The sequence below is a fragment of the Grammomys surdaster genome, unplaced genomic scaffold, assembly GCF_004785775.1.
Source record: "Grammomys surdaster isolate TR1022 unplaced genomic scaffold, NIH_TR_1.0 130, whole genome shotgun sequence".
Lineage (NCBI taxonomy): Eukaryota > Metazoa > Chordata > Mammalia > Rodentia > Muridae > Grammomys > Grammomys surdaster.
Window position 1 is genome coordinate 4,068,932 of NW_021604588.1, and position 17,673 is coordinate 4,086,604.

Consider the following 17,673-nt stretch of genomic DNA (forward strand, 5'->3'; position numbering starts at 1 on the left):
GCATGATCTCCACATAGAAAGCCAAGCTAGTCGTTATCTAGTGTTCCTTGATTTAGACCCAAGGCTGTATTTGTACATTTTCTCTCATAGTTCTCATCCCATGGCAGTGAGAAGAACAGAAGAAACCATGACAGGAAGTAGACCATGTGATACATGCTAACCCTCATCTCTGCACCTTATCAGCTGTACAACCTTAAGCAACTGCTTGAACCTCACCTAATCTGGTTACTTATGTAGCATGGGCATATTGGCTACATAGCTGAGGTCTCTGTAGGTGGCTATGAGATTTACATGGATGTCTCAGTGTGGTGCTTGCCTGGCACATGATAAGTGTTCAATAAATAGCAACTACTATTACCAGCTTCTTCTGACTCATTCAAGATTTTCCCCCTCATTTTGCCTTAAATAATCCTGGATCCTAAAATATTCAGTAGAACTTCAAATCAAGGCCAACTTTCCCCATCTGAGGACAAATGAACTCTGCCCCTCCTTTCTATGATGCCTCTTAACTCAAAGGACATGTAGAATTTCTCCCCCTAAGGCAGGCACTAGGAGTCAAAGTAGTGAAGTCTGTGTTGTTTGAGTTCACTTCCTATATTCTTCAACTTGCTCATTTGGACAAAAACAAAAGCCAACTGTGGATTTTGTTTGTGTATATATGTTGTTTATTGCTCATTTTGGAGGGTAGTCAAAGTTGTATCCTAGAATCCCCAAATCTAAGGAGGAAAATATATTTTTTCCCACTGTTGCATTTTCAAAGTCATGTTATATACCTCTAAAATGTCCTCAGGTAAAACCTCATTTTAGAGGGTAGGAGACAACTTAGTGAGCAAAGTGCTTGTTGTACAAGTTTGATATGAGATCAGATACCCAGAACTCACACAAAAGCGTGAGGCATGGTCAGGGTATCTGTGATCTTAGTGCTTCTAGGGGGAGAAGAAGTTAGAGACAGAGAACTCTCCAGCTTCTGGGACAACTATCCTTGTATACCCTACAGTGAATGTGCTAACAAGAGTTACCTTGTCTCAAATAAGATGTAAGATGAGAACCAACTCCTGAGGTTGTTCTCTCATCTCTATTTTAGTGTTGTGACACGTGTACGCCTGTGGTCACACACACACACACACACACACGAACACACCATATATATAATACAAAGATTAGAAATTTCATTTTAACAATTAGAATCATCATTCATTTTAATATATGAGTGATAATAGTTACAACTTATTTATCCTAGGGTTATAAGAAGGTATGTACACATCTTTGAAAAAATCATTTCACTGTGTGCAGTTGATGATATAGGTGCTATTAGAGAGGAGGCAATTGAGCCACACACAGACAGAGATGTGGCAGCTTTTCTCTCTATCTTTAAACAAAATAATGTATGTAAAATATACTCGTGTTCACACAAAAAGTGTAGAATAAAAACTACTGCAAAAACTTGAATTAAAATTAAACCGTAGATTCTTAATGATTTGAAATTTATTTATGCCTACTTCATTCAACTGTATCAAGGGTACCAAGGGTACGTATGAAGTGAAGCTCTGTGGTGTTCTTTTTACATTTTTTTTTTTTGCTTAAGATCATAAGATCTAAGAGCACTATAAGTTGGATTATAAGTTCCATGTAGGGCTTCTGCGTTACAGTTCATTGCCTGTAAGATCCCAAGGTTGAGCTGGATGCCTTGCAGACAGGAACATGAATTCCCCATGTCTCATTATCATCAGGAGGCCAAGCCATAGTCACAGAACAGGTAATGGGTGGGTGTGATGAAGGAAGCTTTGAATCTGATTGCCTTTTTTCCCTCTCAGTTGTGTAGACTGATGACGTTAACTGAAGCAAAAAGGGGAAGGTGTCAGAGGTTCAGGGAGAAAGAAGGTATTAAATAGTGGTATAGAGGAAAAGAGAATTAATGGACAAAATAAAAATATAACTTAATCATTGGAGAGTATTCAGAGCACATTGAAGGTAGTAGTCAGGAATTTACAATGAGATCAGCAGTATGGTTGCCAGCTGCCTTCCCTTGTGTAACACAGAAATGGAGGTACATGGTCATTAGATTTAACCATTGTTGAAGTATTGCAGAAAAGGATGTGGAGACAGTGCAAGGAAGTGGGGACTGAGGGCAACATGAAAGGGAGTTGCTATAGTAACTAATGACAGAACTTAATGTTCATTTATGAGGAGGGAAATGGTGGATGTATGGACTTTCTATCCCGTGGCAGTAGAATATTGTAGGGTGTTCAGAAATAAGGCAAGAAGGTAAACAATGATGGTTGGATACTGAGATTTTTTATCTCAAAACCAGTAGTGAGTTTCTGATATTGACAGGTGAGGAAATGATGGTACAAATGAAGGGGAGAGACAAGATCATCAGAGAAGGGTCTTGAACATTGTCCCATTTAAAGTCTCTATTGCTGGGGTGAACCACCATGACCAAGAGTGATTTGGGAAGGAAAGGTCTAACTTGGCTCACACCTCCACACCATGTTCCATCAGATGAAGAAGTCAAGACAGGAAATCAAACAGAGCTGGATCCTGGGTGCAGGAGAAAATGCAGAGGCCATGCAAGGGTACTGTTTACTGGTTTGCTCTCCTGGGTGGCTCAGTTTGCTTTCTTGTAGAACTCGGGACCACCAGTCCAGGGATGGCTTTACACACAATAGGCTGGGTGGTCCTCCATCAATCACTAGTTAAGAAAATCCTCTGTAGGTTGGCCTGCAGCCCAGTCTTAGGGAGGCATTTTTCTCAATTGAAGCTCCAACCCCTCTAGCTTTTATCAAGTTGACATAAAGCTATTCAGCGAAAATATTGGAAGGACCACTTTATTAGGTACTGAAATAACTGATAGAAACCTTGGCAGAAACAAAGATCCAGACTGTGGGGGATGGAGAGAGGAAGAAGGTGGTATGGCTGTGGAATGACTCTAGTAAGGTCCAAAAGTGAGTAGAATGGCCTGATAGGAAGTATGAATTTTCTAAAGTCACGTGGTTCACAAGTAGTGAAGCTTGGCTATAAAACTGCTTGGTTTAGCTCCTAGATGCACTCCTAACTATCTTGCTAGTTACTTATAACCTTTTATTTACATATAAACACTACTGATTAATTCATTACCTATGAATAGACTTTGAACAATGGATACAATCTCATGAACATTTATAAATTTATAAAATATACCATAATCGTCACATTTTATTTTTTATATATGACATTTGAAATGCATTCTCTATTTACCAAATAGTAATGCAAACCAATAATGGATAGAAAATAGTATTGTTAAGTTCATCCTATCTGATATAAGCTATACTAAAGATGTTTTCCTTGGGAACCAAATATCAATTTGTCCTAAACAACTGAAGTCTATGCTTATATGCTAAGTAAGGTTTTGCCCATATATTTTACTTTATCAAGCAAAATATTCTAACATTCAATAAAGTAAAAAAACATTGCATTTGGCTACCTAGCTGACTGGCTTCATTAATCCATGACCACTAGCCTCAGATAGGCTCTGAAATTGCCCATTGGTTGGCATCTACACATTTTATAGATGGTTATACTAGGTTGTCAAAATTGAGTGACTTACTGAGGTCATACAATTACTTTACCCAAGACTAAAGCCAGGTCTGTCCAGCCCTCAATCATGTGTGATTTAGTGAGGTTTACTGAGCATGTGTTGTGCAATGCAGTAATACCACAGACATAGTAGTTATCATGATATTTATAGATGGTGAGGGCGATATGCAAGCTGATTACTTAAAATATTTATTATTTCTCTATGTTCTGTAAAGAAAAGAGCCAGGGATGGCTTGAGTTATAGAAAGTTTTTTAAGCTAACTTAAATAGTATATGCTGCATAGTATTAGTTATCTACAGCAAACAATGACAACAGTAAGAAATATAAGAAGTAATTTCAGGCAGGAATCTAAATCTTAGGCTAGAACAAAGAAGTAATTTCAGACAGGAATCTAAATTTTAGGCTAGAGCAAGGAAAATAACTTTGGGCTAGGACAGGGAAGTTGGCTCAGATATTTTGGTCATCCTGATAAGCCTTTAGAAACAGTGATCATGGGAGTGTTCACAGAATTGTGTTTAATTGCTTGTTCTTTGACTATTTGTGTTTATTGTCTTGTTTGTTCCTTGACTATTTGCATCTATTGTATTGCTAGATCCTCAACCTAGAACTGACCTTAATACATGCATGTAATTAAAATGGTATTAAAGCAAAAAGGAGGAGGGAGGATGGGATGGGGTTCTAGGGTGGGGAAATGGGGAAAGGTGATGACATCTGAAATGTAAATAAATAAAATATCCAATAAAAAAGGAAATATACTATTTACTAGTTCAAGCAATATTAATACTACCTAATGGTATAAATCAAGAGTAGGATTCTAGGTAGAAATGTATCTGCAAAGACCCTGAGGGTATAATGTGTCACATATAAACTTTGGGCACTGTTAACTATTATTATCCTTATTTCTTTGGATAAAGGCACACATTTACCCATAATTCCCTTGTGATGCCCTCCAGCATAAAGTCTATCACCTGACATACTGGCCAAAGGCTTTGATCTCTTTTACTAGTGCCCTATTTAATACAAAATCAGAGTTAGCACTTGAGCATATAAAGGAGCCTCATATGGGACACAAGTAGTCCCTGTCTACAAAGAAAGAGTCTACTGGGAGGGAATTCTCAGCCCAACACATAGCAGGCTGATCACACCGGATTTCTTTTTATTCAATTAGATCCAAGTTACACAGTGAAGTAAATGTAGAAGTCATCAGAAATAAGACCAAACATCCAGTCAAGTCCACAACTGACTCACTTGTTGCTCAGCATATCCTTAGAACTTGGGATAAAATCCTTAGAACTTGGGAAAAAGAGAGGATTATGATCAGAAACTTAAAGCTAAGAAATTGTCAATGCTTGGAGAAGATTAAATATGCTGTGGAAACCTCCTAATACATAAACAGCAAACAGAAAGCAGTAAGAGCAGATCCTAGAGGAACTCTGATTACTAGTGTTTTCAGCTTGAGTAGTTGCCTGGATACCCTTCTATCTGCTGCGACCCCATTACAGTAGGTTCTGCAGTGGTTCCTGTTCTGCTTCTGTGTGAAGCAATGGCCCTAAGGCAGCTGCTCAGTTGGCCTCCATGAAGGCCATCTGAGGCTATCCATATGGGAAGGGAAGGTTCTGGGCCTTGATTTATCAGAATGATATCTTGTACCAAGTTTAAAAACAAAAATAAAAGCAGCTATTCTCTGACTTCAGATTCTGCCCATATCCTTGAGCTAAGACAATGCAGGAATATTGCCTCATGCAGCACAGAGAATAGTAGAGGCCACATATCTAAGAGGAAACAAGAGACTGAGGGCTTCTTCTATGGTGGGTCCCTGCATCACATGTGGCCTGACATTGCCTGCAAGTACTAAGATGGTACAGTGACCTCCCCACACAACTAACCTTGGCAAAGGACACTCCACTCAACACTGATGGGCAGGCATGCTGGAGGCACCAGAACAGTAGAAGCTGAAGTGAAATTTTCTCGTTCGATTAATAATGCTTAGCATCTCCCAGTTTTAACCTTGGAGAACCAAAGTGAATTGTAACCTGCTTAGATGCCTGTGTCCCTATCAAGACATGGGATATGTCAAGCAATTATTCCACAGTTATAACTTTGCTAACGAGGGAGAGGACATTTCTGTCTTAGGTTTGATCCTATGGAGACTTGAACTGTGGTTGCTATAGACATCAACCATGTACTTTACCAATGTGGAGAAGACAATGTTCATGGAGTGAGCAGCAAAGAAAGGATGGGGCATTTCTAACATCCTGAAGAGCTGGCTTCTAACCTCAAGAGATAGCACTGCTCTGAGCTGAGATTGGCTTCCTTGTGTTGGGGCCAGGTCATTTTTCTTTCTTACCTTAATGCAAGGAATTCTAATAACTGAAACCTCTCCCTTTGGGGTTGATCTCAGATCTTCAGTTTCAAAATATTTTTGGTGCTTTTATATCTACTTCCCCATTACTTCCTGCTATTTCTGAATCAAGATCTAGCCTCCCCAGTGCTGTAAGCCAAGCTCCCCACTTCCATTTCAGGATTTGCCAAACACACAGCCTTCTCTTCTCTGGATGGAGAAACTACAGTCAGTATAGATGGAGTTTGCTCCTTTAACTCTACCTCTCTTTCCTGCTAACATTCTCTTCTATTGTCTAAGTGGATATGTGTTTCTTCAGAAAGACTCTAGATTCCTTGGAGGGCAAGAGTCTTATTATTCCAAGTCTTGTTGCCTAGTACCAGAGTGAACACACAATATGCCTCCAGAAATATTTGATAAATATATAGAGTTAGAATCCCCCATCTTTGGCAGATCATGCCTGAATAATGGGAGGTAAAATAAATGTGTTCTTTTTAAAATTCCTTTGCTGGTGTGATCTGCCACTTCCTGAATTCTTCAACAATTCTATGAAGTTCTCTTCCCCATCTCTTGGTGATTAGTGTCAATATTGAATAGTTGACACCTCTGAGTGGGGCCTTTGGCTTTCCTATAATCAAATGTATCTACAATCTGAGATTATATATATATATATATATATATATATATATATATATATATATATATATATCACACACTCACACACACACACACACACACACATATATATATTATGTTCTGGCATTTCATTGTACCTTGGGGCAAGACACACCTTCCTCTATAGGAGTGGTTCTCAACCTTCCTTATACTGTGACCCTTCAATACAGTTCCTCATGTTGAGGTGACCTCTAACCATAAAATTATTTCATTGGTACTCCATAATTATAATTTTGCTATTGTTATGAATCATAATGTAAATATCTTATATGCAGAGTATATGATATGGGACCCCCAAAGAAGGGAGGGTTGTCACAACCCACATGTTGAGAAACACTGCTCTAGAAACGGAGAAATCACTCTTTATTATAGGATTTATATATTAGCCAAGTAATTAGTAGATTTAGCATATTTAATAATGTATATGACACTCATTAAATGCCAAGCACTGTTCTGAGCATATAATTAACTAGTTCTGTCTCAGAACTACCTTATTAGGCAGACACAGCCACTGCCTTTGGCCTCATTTCATAGATGAGGACATAAGGATACAGAATGATTAAGGAACTTGTCCAAAGTTACTAAAGAAATTGTTGGTATTCTAGAATTTAAATCAAGCAGACTCACTCAAGAATCTATGTCCCAACCACTCTGCCCTCCTGCCTCTAAACATGAGCAGGCAAGGGTAGGGGATGGAGGTGGAGGAGTCTGTATTGCAAATCTGAGCCCTCCCTAAATGAGTTGCTTTTGCTTTTGAGTGAGACAAGAGCTGGAACTCCCTTCTACTTTCACTGAGAAATATGCATATGTCTGCTAAAATATTTCCAAGTTGATTGACTGTGTCTTGAAGACAGATATGTGTGTGTGTGTGTGTGTGTGTGTGTGTGTGTGTCTACAAATTATAGGAACCACAGCAAACATTTACTCCAATTCCACACTGTACCAGTTTTGAATCTAGAAATGACTTGAAGGCAAAATGTGTGTTGTTTAAAATAACTGAACAATAGTAAGTGAGTATGATACTGTCCCCAAATGGGGGAAGTGAAGCAGCAAGTATCTTTTCTTTATTTTTAATTGTTCTAGTGTTTGGAATTGTCTGGGTCATCTGTTATTGAACTGGTTCATATTTTGTAGTGCTAAGGAGACATCACTTACTGTTCAACCAAACAGGAGCAGATTTAAACTCAGTTCTGCACTCATATCTGATGAACAGAACAAATATGAATAACATCTGGTTGGGGGAAACTGTTTCCTTGATGGGGGCTATTTATTTTGCAGTGCTGGATACTTTTGAAGCCTTGGAGAGTTCTAAATTGAATCCTAGGAAGAAAGCATTTATAAATAGTAAGCATAAAAATGAGTACATTTGTACTGTATCTTCCCTTATATAGTCCTAATGGCCCCCACTTCCTCTTGCTGCAAATCATGGGCTTTCCTGTGGGTTTAATAGTTTAACTAGTTAGGATAAGTTTGTGATTCTTAACTTGATTTGGACCAACACCCCATCTTATAACAACCACTTAAAACTCTCTTTCATTTTCCTTAATTCCATAAATAATACAAGCTGGGCATACAAAATCTCTACAAATAAGTAGAATGCTTTAGTAGTAATTAAGTGAGAAATAGGAAGGTAATTTATCGTTGTATAATAACTCTTTTTAACATAAAAAATACTCTTATTACAGAATTAAAAAAGTACACTGCAGTCATTTGTACATAGTACAATTTACGTAATGTAAGGCATGATAAATATATGAATATAATAAGAGCAATGGAGACTAATGAGGATATGCTATTTCACATCTAGTGTAATGGTACATTACAGTATTCCTAACATTTCACAGGCAGAGGCAAGAGGATCAAGCTGTTGAAGCTACCTTCAACTATAAAGTGAGTTTGAGGCCAGCCTAGGCTGCCTTAACCCCAGCCTCAAAGACAACAAAACAAAATAAATCAAAACCAGTATATGTTGTGTTTATGAATCAGTGACTATACAATGTATAATTTCTCAATCAACATAATAGCTACACCAAGATGGGATCTTATATTAAAGCTATACAAGCTACTTTGTGTTTATACGTAATTGGAGTTAGCATTTGCACTCAGATGCAAATGACCCTATGATATTTAAAAGCTTATAGGACATGGAGGCATTTTGTGCTGTGCAAAACAGTCTTGGGCACTGCAGTATCCCAGGCATCCTACCTTTTAAATGTCAGTGCTGATGCTCAACTGTAAGTGTGTTATTCAAGAACACTTCTTTACATGTCCCTGAATTCTTTCTCCTAGGTGATAAGCCTTCCACTGGCAACCACAGAGTTAATGCTTAATACTAGACTAAGCCCCAAATAATAATAACACATTCTCTGACTTTTTGTAGGTCCCAGGAAACAAAGGAACAACCAAAATAAATTCTCAGTAATTGGACTAATTATGAGACTGTTCCATAATTATGTTCCATAATTGAAAGACTAAGTCCAACCAGTGATCACAATAGCTCAGCACTCAGCCCAAGTTCTAGGCTTACTAAAACTTGTTTGAATGAATGACTCATTTGGGGCTTCCATGTCTGAGCCAGTGAAAGATACACATTGTAAAAAGAGATATTTTTCTACTTTCTGGAATGCTTGCTAATACCCAGGGCAGAGTTGATAATAACTTGAAAAGAACTAATTGCTTCTGTTTTTATGAGTGGCATTAAAATGTTTGGATACATCTGGAATATCTCAAACACTAAGAAACCTTGAGTCCTTTTGAATAGGGACCAGAAACACAGAAAAATCTGACCTACAGCTCTTGACCTAAAAATTTGCTTAATCTTCATGAGGGTCTGTAAAGTTGCTGTTGTTAACCCAGTTTTTTTCAAACAAGGAAGTAGAATCAACAAGGGAAACTATCTCCTTTACTCAAATGACTGGCTCTATAGTACAGCAGGTTTTGAATCTAGTTTCAAAGAATTAGACTTGTTAAAAATATTATGCCCCTCCTCCAACTTTCTTGAGTAGGGCAAGTGTAGATTTCTGTGAATGTACAACAGAAAAAGTGTCAATTATGGGTGAGTCCCATATTTCTCTGTATAGTAGCCATGCCATGTGTATCAATTTCTGCTTTCTTGGAAGTTCAGTAGTTTTTATGCTAACCTTGGTTTTGACTCCTTTCCTGGCTTCATGGCTGTACAGGAGCTAACATTATCAAGATTCTTAAGGTCAGGGAATGTCTGCTCTTCAGGATCTAGCACTATATTTGACTTGAAGAGAGTGTTTGTTGAGTGGACTTTAATTGAATGATATTTCTCCTTTTAGGCCTTGGCCTTACACAATATTTCAGCGAGGCTTTGACCTGGTATTGGGAGAGCAACCATCTGATAAAATATTCAGGTAAGTTCATGTCCAGGGATGGGTTTCTGTATGTACATAAGCTCCACCTTCCACTGAATATTCAGAGTGGTGAACACAGGGAACCCTTGGATGTGTTCGGCCTTCTTAGAACAAATGTACTTGACACAAATCATACCCAGTGACAGCAAGAGGGACTGAAAAGTCAGACAGATTCTGTTTGAGTCCGATTTCATTCCTTGCCAGCTCAGGGAGCCTCAGTAAAGTGCTTAAACTCTCAGATCCTCTAGCTTCCCCATTTGTTAAATGGGGCTATATTACATGCCTGGCTGGATTATTGTGAAGGATATGTGAGATAATACAGGGAAAGTCCCCAGCACAAAATCTGGCACAGAACAGGCAATTAATGTCAGTTTCTGCCTCTCCACTTTACATCTAATTTGCACCTTCTTCATAGAGTCTTAAGTTGTTCAAAATTAATCTCTCCCGCCCCTGCCTCCCTCTATTCTAAACTCTACCTCATTATTATTTTCTTTTATCTATTACCCTCCTGATCAAATTTGATGTTTCTAGTCCCTCCCAATTTCTACCTGCATATCTGGTACTAAATAGCACATATTAGAAAGACTCACAAATGAGGGGGGAATTTGGGTACCAGCCATGAACTATTGAATTTTCATAAAATTTAATTCACACCAGGCCTTTTCTGGAACATAAGCTTATTTCCAATCTAAGATCTTCTTGTTCATTCTGGTAGTCAGTTTGTCCTTCGCTTAACACACACTAACCATGTACCTACATAGAGTCAGAGACTGTGCTTGGCCTAGCAACACCGATGTTTGTCTTCTTCCATTGGAGGAACTGCACAGACCTTTACTGGTGAAGGTTGTCAAAGAATGAGCACAATTCCTGCATGCCATTGCTGGAGAGATGGAGAGCCATGGAGTACAGATGGACAACTTGCTTCTTTGTTACTGCAGTAGAGCAGCTGCCTGAAGATTCTTTAGTGCTACTTTTGTGTTTATTTTGCCCCTGCTTCAGGGTCTTTGAGTCCATGATCACATGCACTTTGTGCCATTTGCCTTCCTGAGTTAGGATGGACCACAGTTCACATTTACATGACAACTTCTGCCCATGGCCTCTCCTTGGCCTTCAGTCTCCAGACTGCCTCTCCCAGGGCAGGATGGGTCAAGTTCATGACACTGACTTCAGCCTGCTTTTGAATGTTTGTGCTCTATGAGAAATCAACAATATTCCTTGTTGTTAAGTTTTGTGACAATGATTTTTCATTTGGATGACTTCCCCCTCATTTTCTTATTGTTCAACTCCCAGGACTGTCGAGGGTAACAAAAATGAGGTAAGGGGAAGGCAGGAGAAATTTTATTGATCAGCATAGATAAGTTCTCCATTTTCTACAAATTTTAAGTTAACACTAGTGACCAAAGATTCTGGTTAAATCTCGGTTAGATCAGAACTTGCATATGAAAATATGTTCCATTTCCACAAGCATCATTTTGTTTCAAGCTTGCTGGCTGCCAAGTGGATATGACAGCCATGAATTACAGAGGGAGCAGGTGTGTGCTTTAATCCATGACTTCACTGCCTCAGGAGCCAGTGGGATAATCAATATGTTATTAACAATTTTGGTCCCTCACATGACAATAACCCTATTCTCAAATGAATACAATGGGTTTGCTTCACTTATTTTGGGCCACTTTTAAATTAAAACCATTCTGGCATCTAAGTCAACCATTTACTTACCAATGGAAATTCCAGGAAAAGTTTGACCTGGCAGTGATGAAAATAGGTTATTTATTTGCTGTTGTACTAGTTCATAATTTTATTCTGATCAATTCCAAACCACTGCATATTTCTCTCACCTGTGAAATAGAGTTTAAATTCTGGCATTCAAATCTTTCTACAATTGAGTGTTGATATTCAACTGTTAAATAAGTTGTTCTTCTCCTATAGAATTGTCTATTCGTGGTCAAATCCACTTTCTACAGTATCCAATCCACTATAGCCAATATTTTCTCATATTCCTGTCATTCAGCAAGATTGCATCTTTTCTTCCTAAAATACACATTGAACATTTCCGTGGTTCTGACCAGGTCTCCATATCTGTAATCTCTTGAGCATCCATCATTTCAAAGCATGATTTCAGATGCTGTAGGTAAGACCTTGACAGGCTTGGTAAAGAGGCTTCCTGCCTTTAAGATTTCAAATTCATCCAAGAGATGGTCTTTTATCTCTAGCCCTATGTGATAATCCCCAGGCTTTATAAGGATCATTGCACCCAGCAAAGACCAGTATATTCAAAAATGCTGGGAGTTATGCTCAGGGAATGAATACTTTCTAAACACATCATGCTAAATTTCATCTACAGCCATGTTGACAAACCTTGCTATAAAATACAATTCTACTGATTCACAATGAATGACTATAGTAGTTAATTGTCAGTGAATTTATCTCATATTTATTTTTACCTTGGCTATTTGCTTCTGAATGAGACGGTTGTCTTCTTGAGGAAAGAAAGACATTCCATACAGAGCTTTATAGATCAGATTTAGTTTTGAAAATATAGTAGGCCTTTGGTAGGTATATATAGCTACTCAATTTAGATATCTCCCAAGCTCTTGAAATCAGACTAGAAAAATATATGAATGGTGGACTCCACTTTGAAAACCATCCCAAACTAAATACAAAAGGATCCTGATTAAGCCAGCTGAGTTTTCACACCAAAGTGACTTATAGTGACTCAATGTGAAGATCCATCCATTCCACTGGACTCTCTGGTGCCAAGAACTAGTGCAGGCCGGTGTGTGTGTGTGTGTGTGTGTGTGTGTGTGTGTGTGTGGTGTGTGTGTGTCTGTGTGTCTGTGTGTCTGTGTGTGTATGAATGTGTAGGGCCTTCTGTTCAAATGTATACCAGTGTCCTTGAGAATAATACCTTCTTTTCCTAGAAAAGCCTGGCCTGGGGAAGGGTAGAGATGCCAAATCAAGAGCTATTATGTTTTTATACATTGTATTTTGCACCAAGCTAGAGAGACAGCAGGCTTTTTCTGTCTGACACTGGCAAATGAGGGTTTGCGTTTGAACAGAAATTTCTATCTGGGTTTCAGGAGGACTGTGAAGCATAAAGCTGAGTCCTCAACAGCAGTGGTCACCACCAGCTGTCTCTAGAGAACCCAATGTGGGAGAGCAATCCAGATGCTCTCCCAACTTCCACTGGGCGGTGTTTTAAAAGTCATTCCTGACAAATTTGCATGAATGAGGGACAGATGAGATTTCAGGACACAGCTTTTTTTTTTTTCCTAACAGCTTAGTCTATATTTGGTTTTTAGAGTTGTTCAGTAGATTCTGCAGATGAAAGAAAGTTTTAGAATTTCATATGCACCAGTTAGCATGGGCTGGCAAGCTGCTGGAATCCACACCTGAAAAACTTCATCTTTCTTTCCTACAAAGGGCTGACCTTTGGAAGGTCACTGGTAACCTTTTACTATTAGATGCTGTGTTGGTAAAATGGGGCCAAAGTACTCACTGAAGAGGACCACTTTGAGAACAAATGAAGAGCTCTGACGAGTGCCTCTTTTCTTCTTTCTTTTTCTTTCTTTCTTTCTTTCTTTCTTTCTTTCTTTCTTTCTTTCTTTCTTTCTTTTGTTCTTTCTTTCTTTCTTTCTTTCTTCCTTGCTTTCTTCCTTGCTTTTTTCTTTCTTTCTTTCTCTTTTTTTAGAGTTCTCAGTAAATGTTAGTGTCATTCCATGTCACACTTGCCTTGGCCCACAGGGTTTTACCTCGACTCTACCACAGACGGAAGGAAACTCCATTGTTTTGCAGTTCATCTCCTGCTCATGGAAAAATAATGTCTTGGTCACTAGATCCATGGAAACTCAAAGGTTAGCTCACATCCTGTTTACCAGGAAGGATTAGCTTCACCAATACATTCTTTAAATTTAAACATTGAGGGTATGTCATCCAGACACCATTGAAAATGAAGGATCGTTTAATTGAGTCAGTTCAGGTGAAGAAAAGAGAAAATGGAATCTAGAAAGAAGTAGTAATAGAAGCAGGAGTAATGTGACTGAAGGAGAGACAGGATATGACTACAGTCATACGGTATGGAGGGAACAAAGACATGAAGCAGGGTTGGGGCCAGAAAAAGCTAACAATGTGATTACAGAGTCTTCAACTTTACATACACAGGAATATGTCAAATAGTTTCAGCTGGAGCAAGTTATAGATTTAGCGGGGGGCGGACCCAGGAACACTGTGAGATAGTTAGACAGGAACCTCATTCTTCCATAAAAATAATTAACCATCACAAATGTAACACAACTGCCAACTATTTCTTAAAACCTGTTACACTATTCAAGTAAAATTATTTTAAAATCAAAATAGAAGACAAAGGCCTCTGTCCAATAAACCACATTAATCTTGATGCCATTCAAACTTGTGGCTGTTCTTCTGAAATGGTACATGTTAATATTGTCCGTGTCCAAGCTGCCTAGTGTAAACGGCCACTTCAAGAATGTTCTTTATGAAATACAAATGAAATCATACAAGTGCCTAAAGGTCATTTATATTAATCCACATTTATCTTTAATTCCCAGACTCAGGACACCTTAGATTAGACTGTTGTTGTCATATTACCAGATGCAGTGTGTGTGTGTGTGTGTGTGTGTGTGTGTGTGTGTAAGTGTGCTGCTGTGCCTTCAATTTCCTAGTGAGTGAAGCAATAGTCTTTTGCACCACCCTCCAAGTCAGAGGCTTGCCTACTGCCTCATACAAAGAAAAAAGAAGATCTGAGAGCCTCCTACAGAGTAAGAGCATCTCAGAATATCTCCAGAAATTGAGAGGATTCAGAAGCAGAACTAAGAAACAGTACAGAAATGGGAGAAATATCTACCAAATCAGGCCACCTGCCTCTCTCCCAGAATCCCCTGTGGTGAAGCTGGAACTGATCTTCTTCTCTTTCAGCAACTATGATGGCGAGGACTGTCATTCAGGCCATGGGAAGAAATCACATAGCTGTGTATTCCCGGTCTGTACATCTGCTTTGTGGCCAGCACTCTGGGGTGGGCTACACACTTAAAAAAAAAAAAAAAACTAATGGACTAGTCTGATTTCCTATCATCTCAGGCAATACAGAGAAGAGAGAAGACTGTGTGGGCTAGGGGAGAGCTGAGCAGTGCTCTGAATGTGGCTGTGACCAGTATGCTGACGGAGCTGGTGCAGAGGTTCTGCTTAATTGCACATATCCTTCCACTGTTCCTCCCGCCACATCAAATTGGGAGGAGATGCTAGGCTGCCACCGCCTTGTGATATTCCACCCACATTGGCTTTTATCCCTTAGACTATCATTTTTTACTGTGAATACAGAGCATTTTAATGTCTTTGAGATGAGATGAATGAATAAACAAACAAATAATCTCTCCAGGTTTCCTTAAGCTTTCCCTTGAAATGCTGATTGATTCTTTTATTCCTTTTAGCTCTTGTTATAAGAACATTTTTTAAAAGTCTTCCCCGTATCCCATGGGTTATCATCGTTAGCTCAGGGTGTGGGTAGATGTGCAGAAGATAAATCTGGGCCTGTTTGGTTCCTTTGCTCATCTCTCTCTTCTCACCCCTGGAGGCCTCTGACTTCAGTTACTTCCATCCCTGTAGTAAGGAGCTGGAAAAGGCAAACTTCTTCCTTTCCAGGGAGAAACTCTAGTTGCCACTCAAAGTTATACAGACCCAGGATGAGGATGGGGTGGCCAGCTTCACATCTCAATTAAACTGCTTCCAAATTTTGTATGATTTAACACAAGGGACTCCCAGATGAAAAAATTCTGAGACTCCCTTTTGATGACTTGATAAAGCCATTTCTAATGGATGAATGGGTACTGTGATCATACCTTCTGCTCTTTGGTGCTGTGAGAAGTATAAGGCCTCTCTACCTTTCTCTGACTTGGCTATGCTGTCCCTATTGGACAATACCAATTATCTAACCTGGCCAAAGAGCACTGCAAGGGATGATGGAGATGAGAAAGGAGCACATGGTGGCAGACTTCTAGATCTTCTGTTGTAATTGCTATGTGATACCATAAGTACCTGGAGTGTGGCTTCCTGCAGAATCACCTGCTATATGGATACTTGTAGATTCATGAAGGCTAAAGAGGAAGCAGCTAGTGACAGAATACTAGTGGGAAGTGATGCCTAGCTATAACCACCCGGTATGTGTGTGTGTCCACGCAGATTCACCTATACTCTGGGGGAAGGCATGTGGTTGCCCCTCAGTAAGAGCTTTGTGATTCCACCAGCTGAACTAGCCATCAATCCATCAGCAAAGTGTAAGACGGACATGACTGTGATGGAGGATGCTGTGGAGGTCAGGTGAGTCTCACTTCAGGGTGGCTTAGGAGGTGAAATGAGAAACCACCTAAGGTATGAAAACTTAGGCACGGATGGAGCAAGCTGAAGTTGGCAAGCTGCCTTCAAGTTCCCTATATACATAGGCAAGATCTGCTCTTTATCTGGGTCAATATTGCATAGCCCAAGGCTCATTCACTGGAAGAGGACATAAAATTAGAGTTTGTAAGCACTTCCCACAAACCTCAAGGACTGACAGGCAATAAAATGTTAATTTCCTTGCCTACATTCAGATCTTTTTCTTTGACCAGGCATTATAGCATTTGGCTCAGTTCCCAGATATGGCAAATGCCCATGATTTGTTAGTTCAACACTTTGAGTATGGCTAATCTTCAATATATATATATATATATATATATATATATATATATATATATATATATTTATAAAAAAGAGTGAGATCAGAAAAAGTAGACCAGATCAGAATGTGGAATGCAGGAATAAACACTTGTGGCTTTTGGAATCCCTTGATACTTTCATTGCTTCTTCATCCAGGGAGGAGCTGATGACATCATCATCCTTTGACAGCCTGGAGGTCCTCTTAGACTCCTTTGGGCCAGTGCGTGACTGCAGCAAAGATAATGGAGGCTGCAGTAAGAATTTTCGGTGCATTTCAGATCGAAAGTTGGACTCTACTGGTTGTGTGGTATGTTGATTCTTCCATCATAGAGGGTCCTGTGAGGGGTCAAGGAGATAGCACATGATACAATCATGCAGAAGCAAATCTGTGAAGTAGCCAATTGTGACCACTATCTAGTCTAAATTAAGAATTTGTATTTTGATAGGAATGGGGAGTTAATCAGTTCATCTGGAAGTCTTCACAGAGCACTACTAGGTGGTGTTTTGTTTTGTTTTGTTTTGTTTTGTTTTGTTTTGTTTTGTTTTGTTTTGTTAAACAAAATCTCAATTGTTTGATTTTTACCAATAAAGACTTGGGAGCCAGATGCTCAGGTGAAAGCCCACTAGCTCAGAGAGGCAGAGAAACATTCAGCTGACCTTCCTCCTTAGTGGACATTCCAAAAGGAAGTTCTCCAAGTTGTCTCAACCCCACCTCATGTCCCAAACTAAATGTCCTTTCCTTCTACTTCCTGTGTGTCTATCATTCCTCCTGACTTCCTCTCACCATCTATGTTTTTTTCCTATGTTCATTCCCTGTCAACTGGTTGCTTGCTCTGCCTCTTTACTTTGTATTGACTTTTCTTAATCCTGTTTATAGTAAACATCTTTTAAAGCTCTTGGATTAAAGGTGTGTGTTAGGGCTGAGTCACACCACAAAACAGTTTTTTCCAGTAAATAACACAATTAGGGATGGGGAGCATTCACAGTATGATCAA

At 39.1% G+C, this 17,673-nt stretch overlaps 1 protein-coding gene across 2 annotated transcripts in view; it reads left to right on the plus strand.

Moving 5' to 3' along the window:
- The window catches only part of Astn1 (astrotactin 1), a 308,690-nt gene that overhangs the window by 199,685 nt on the left and 91,332 nt on the right, over window positions 1–17,673 (plus strand). For both annotated transcript variants that reach the window (XM_028759116.1, XM_028759110.1), the window contains exons 9-11: window positions 9,896–9,970; window positions 16,166–16,303; window positions 16,835–16,985. In XM_028759116.1, the coding sequence (XP_028614949.1) occupies window positions 9,896–9,970; window positions 16,166–16,303; window positions 16,835–16,985 (364 nt within the window). The remainder of the gene's footprint in view (window positions 1–9,895; window positions 9,971–16,165; window positions 16,304–16,834; window positions 16,986–17,673) is intronic.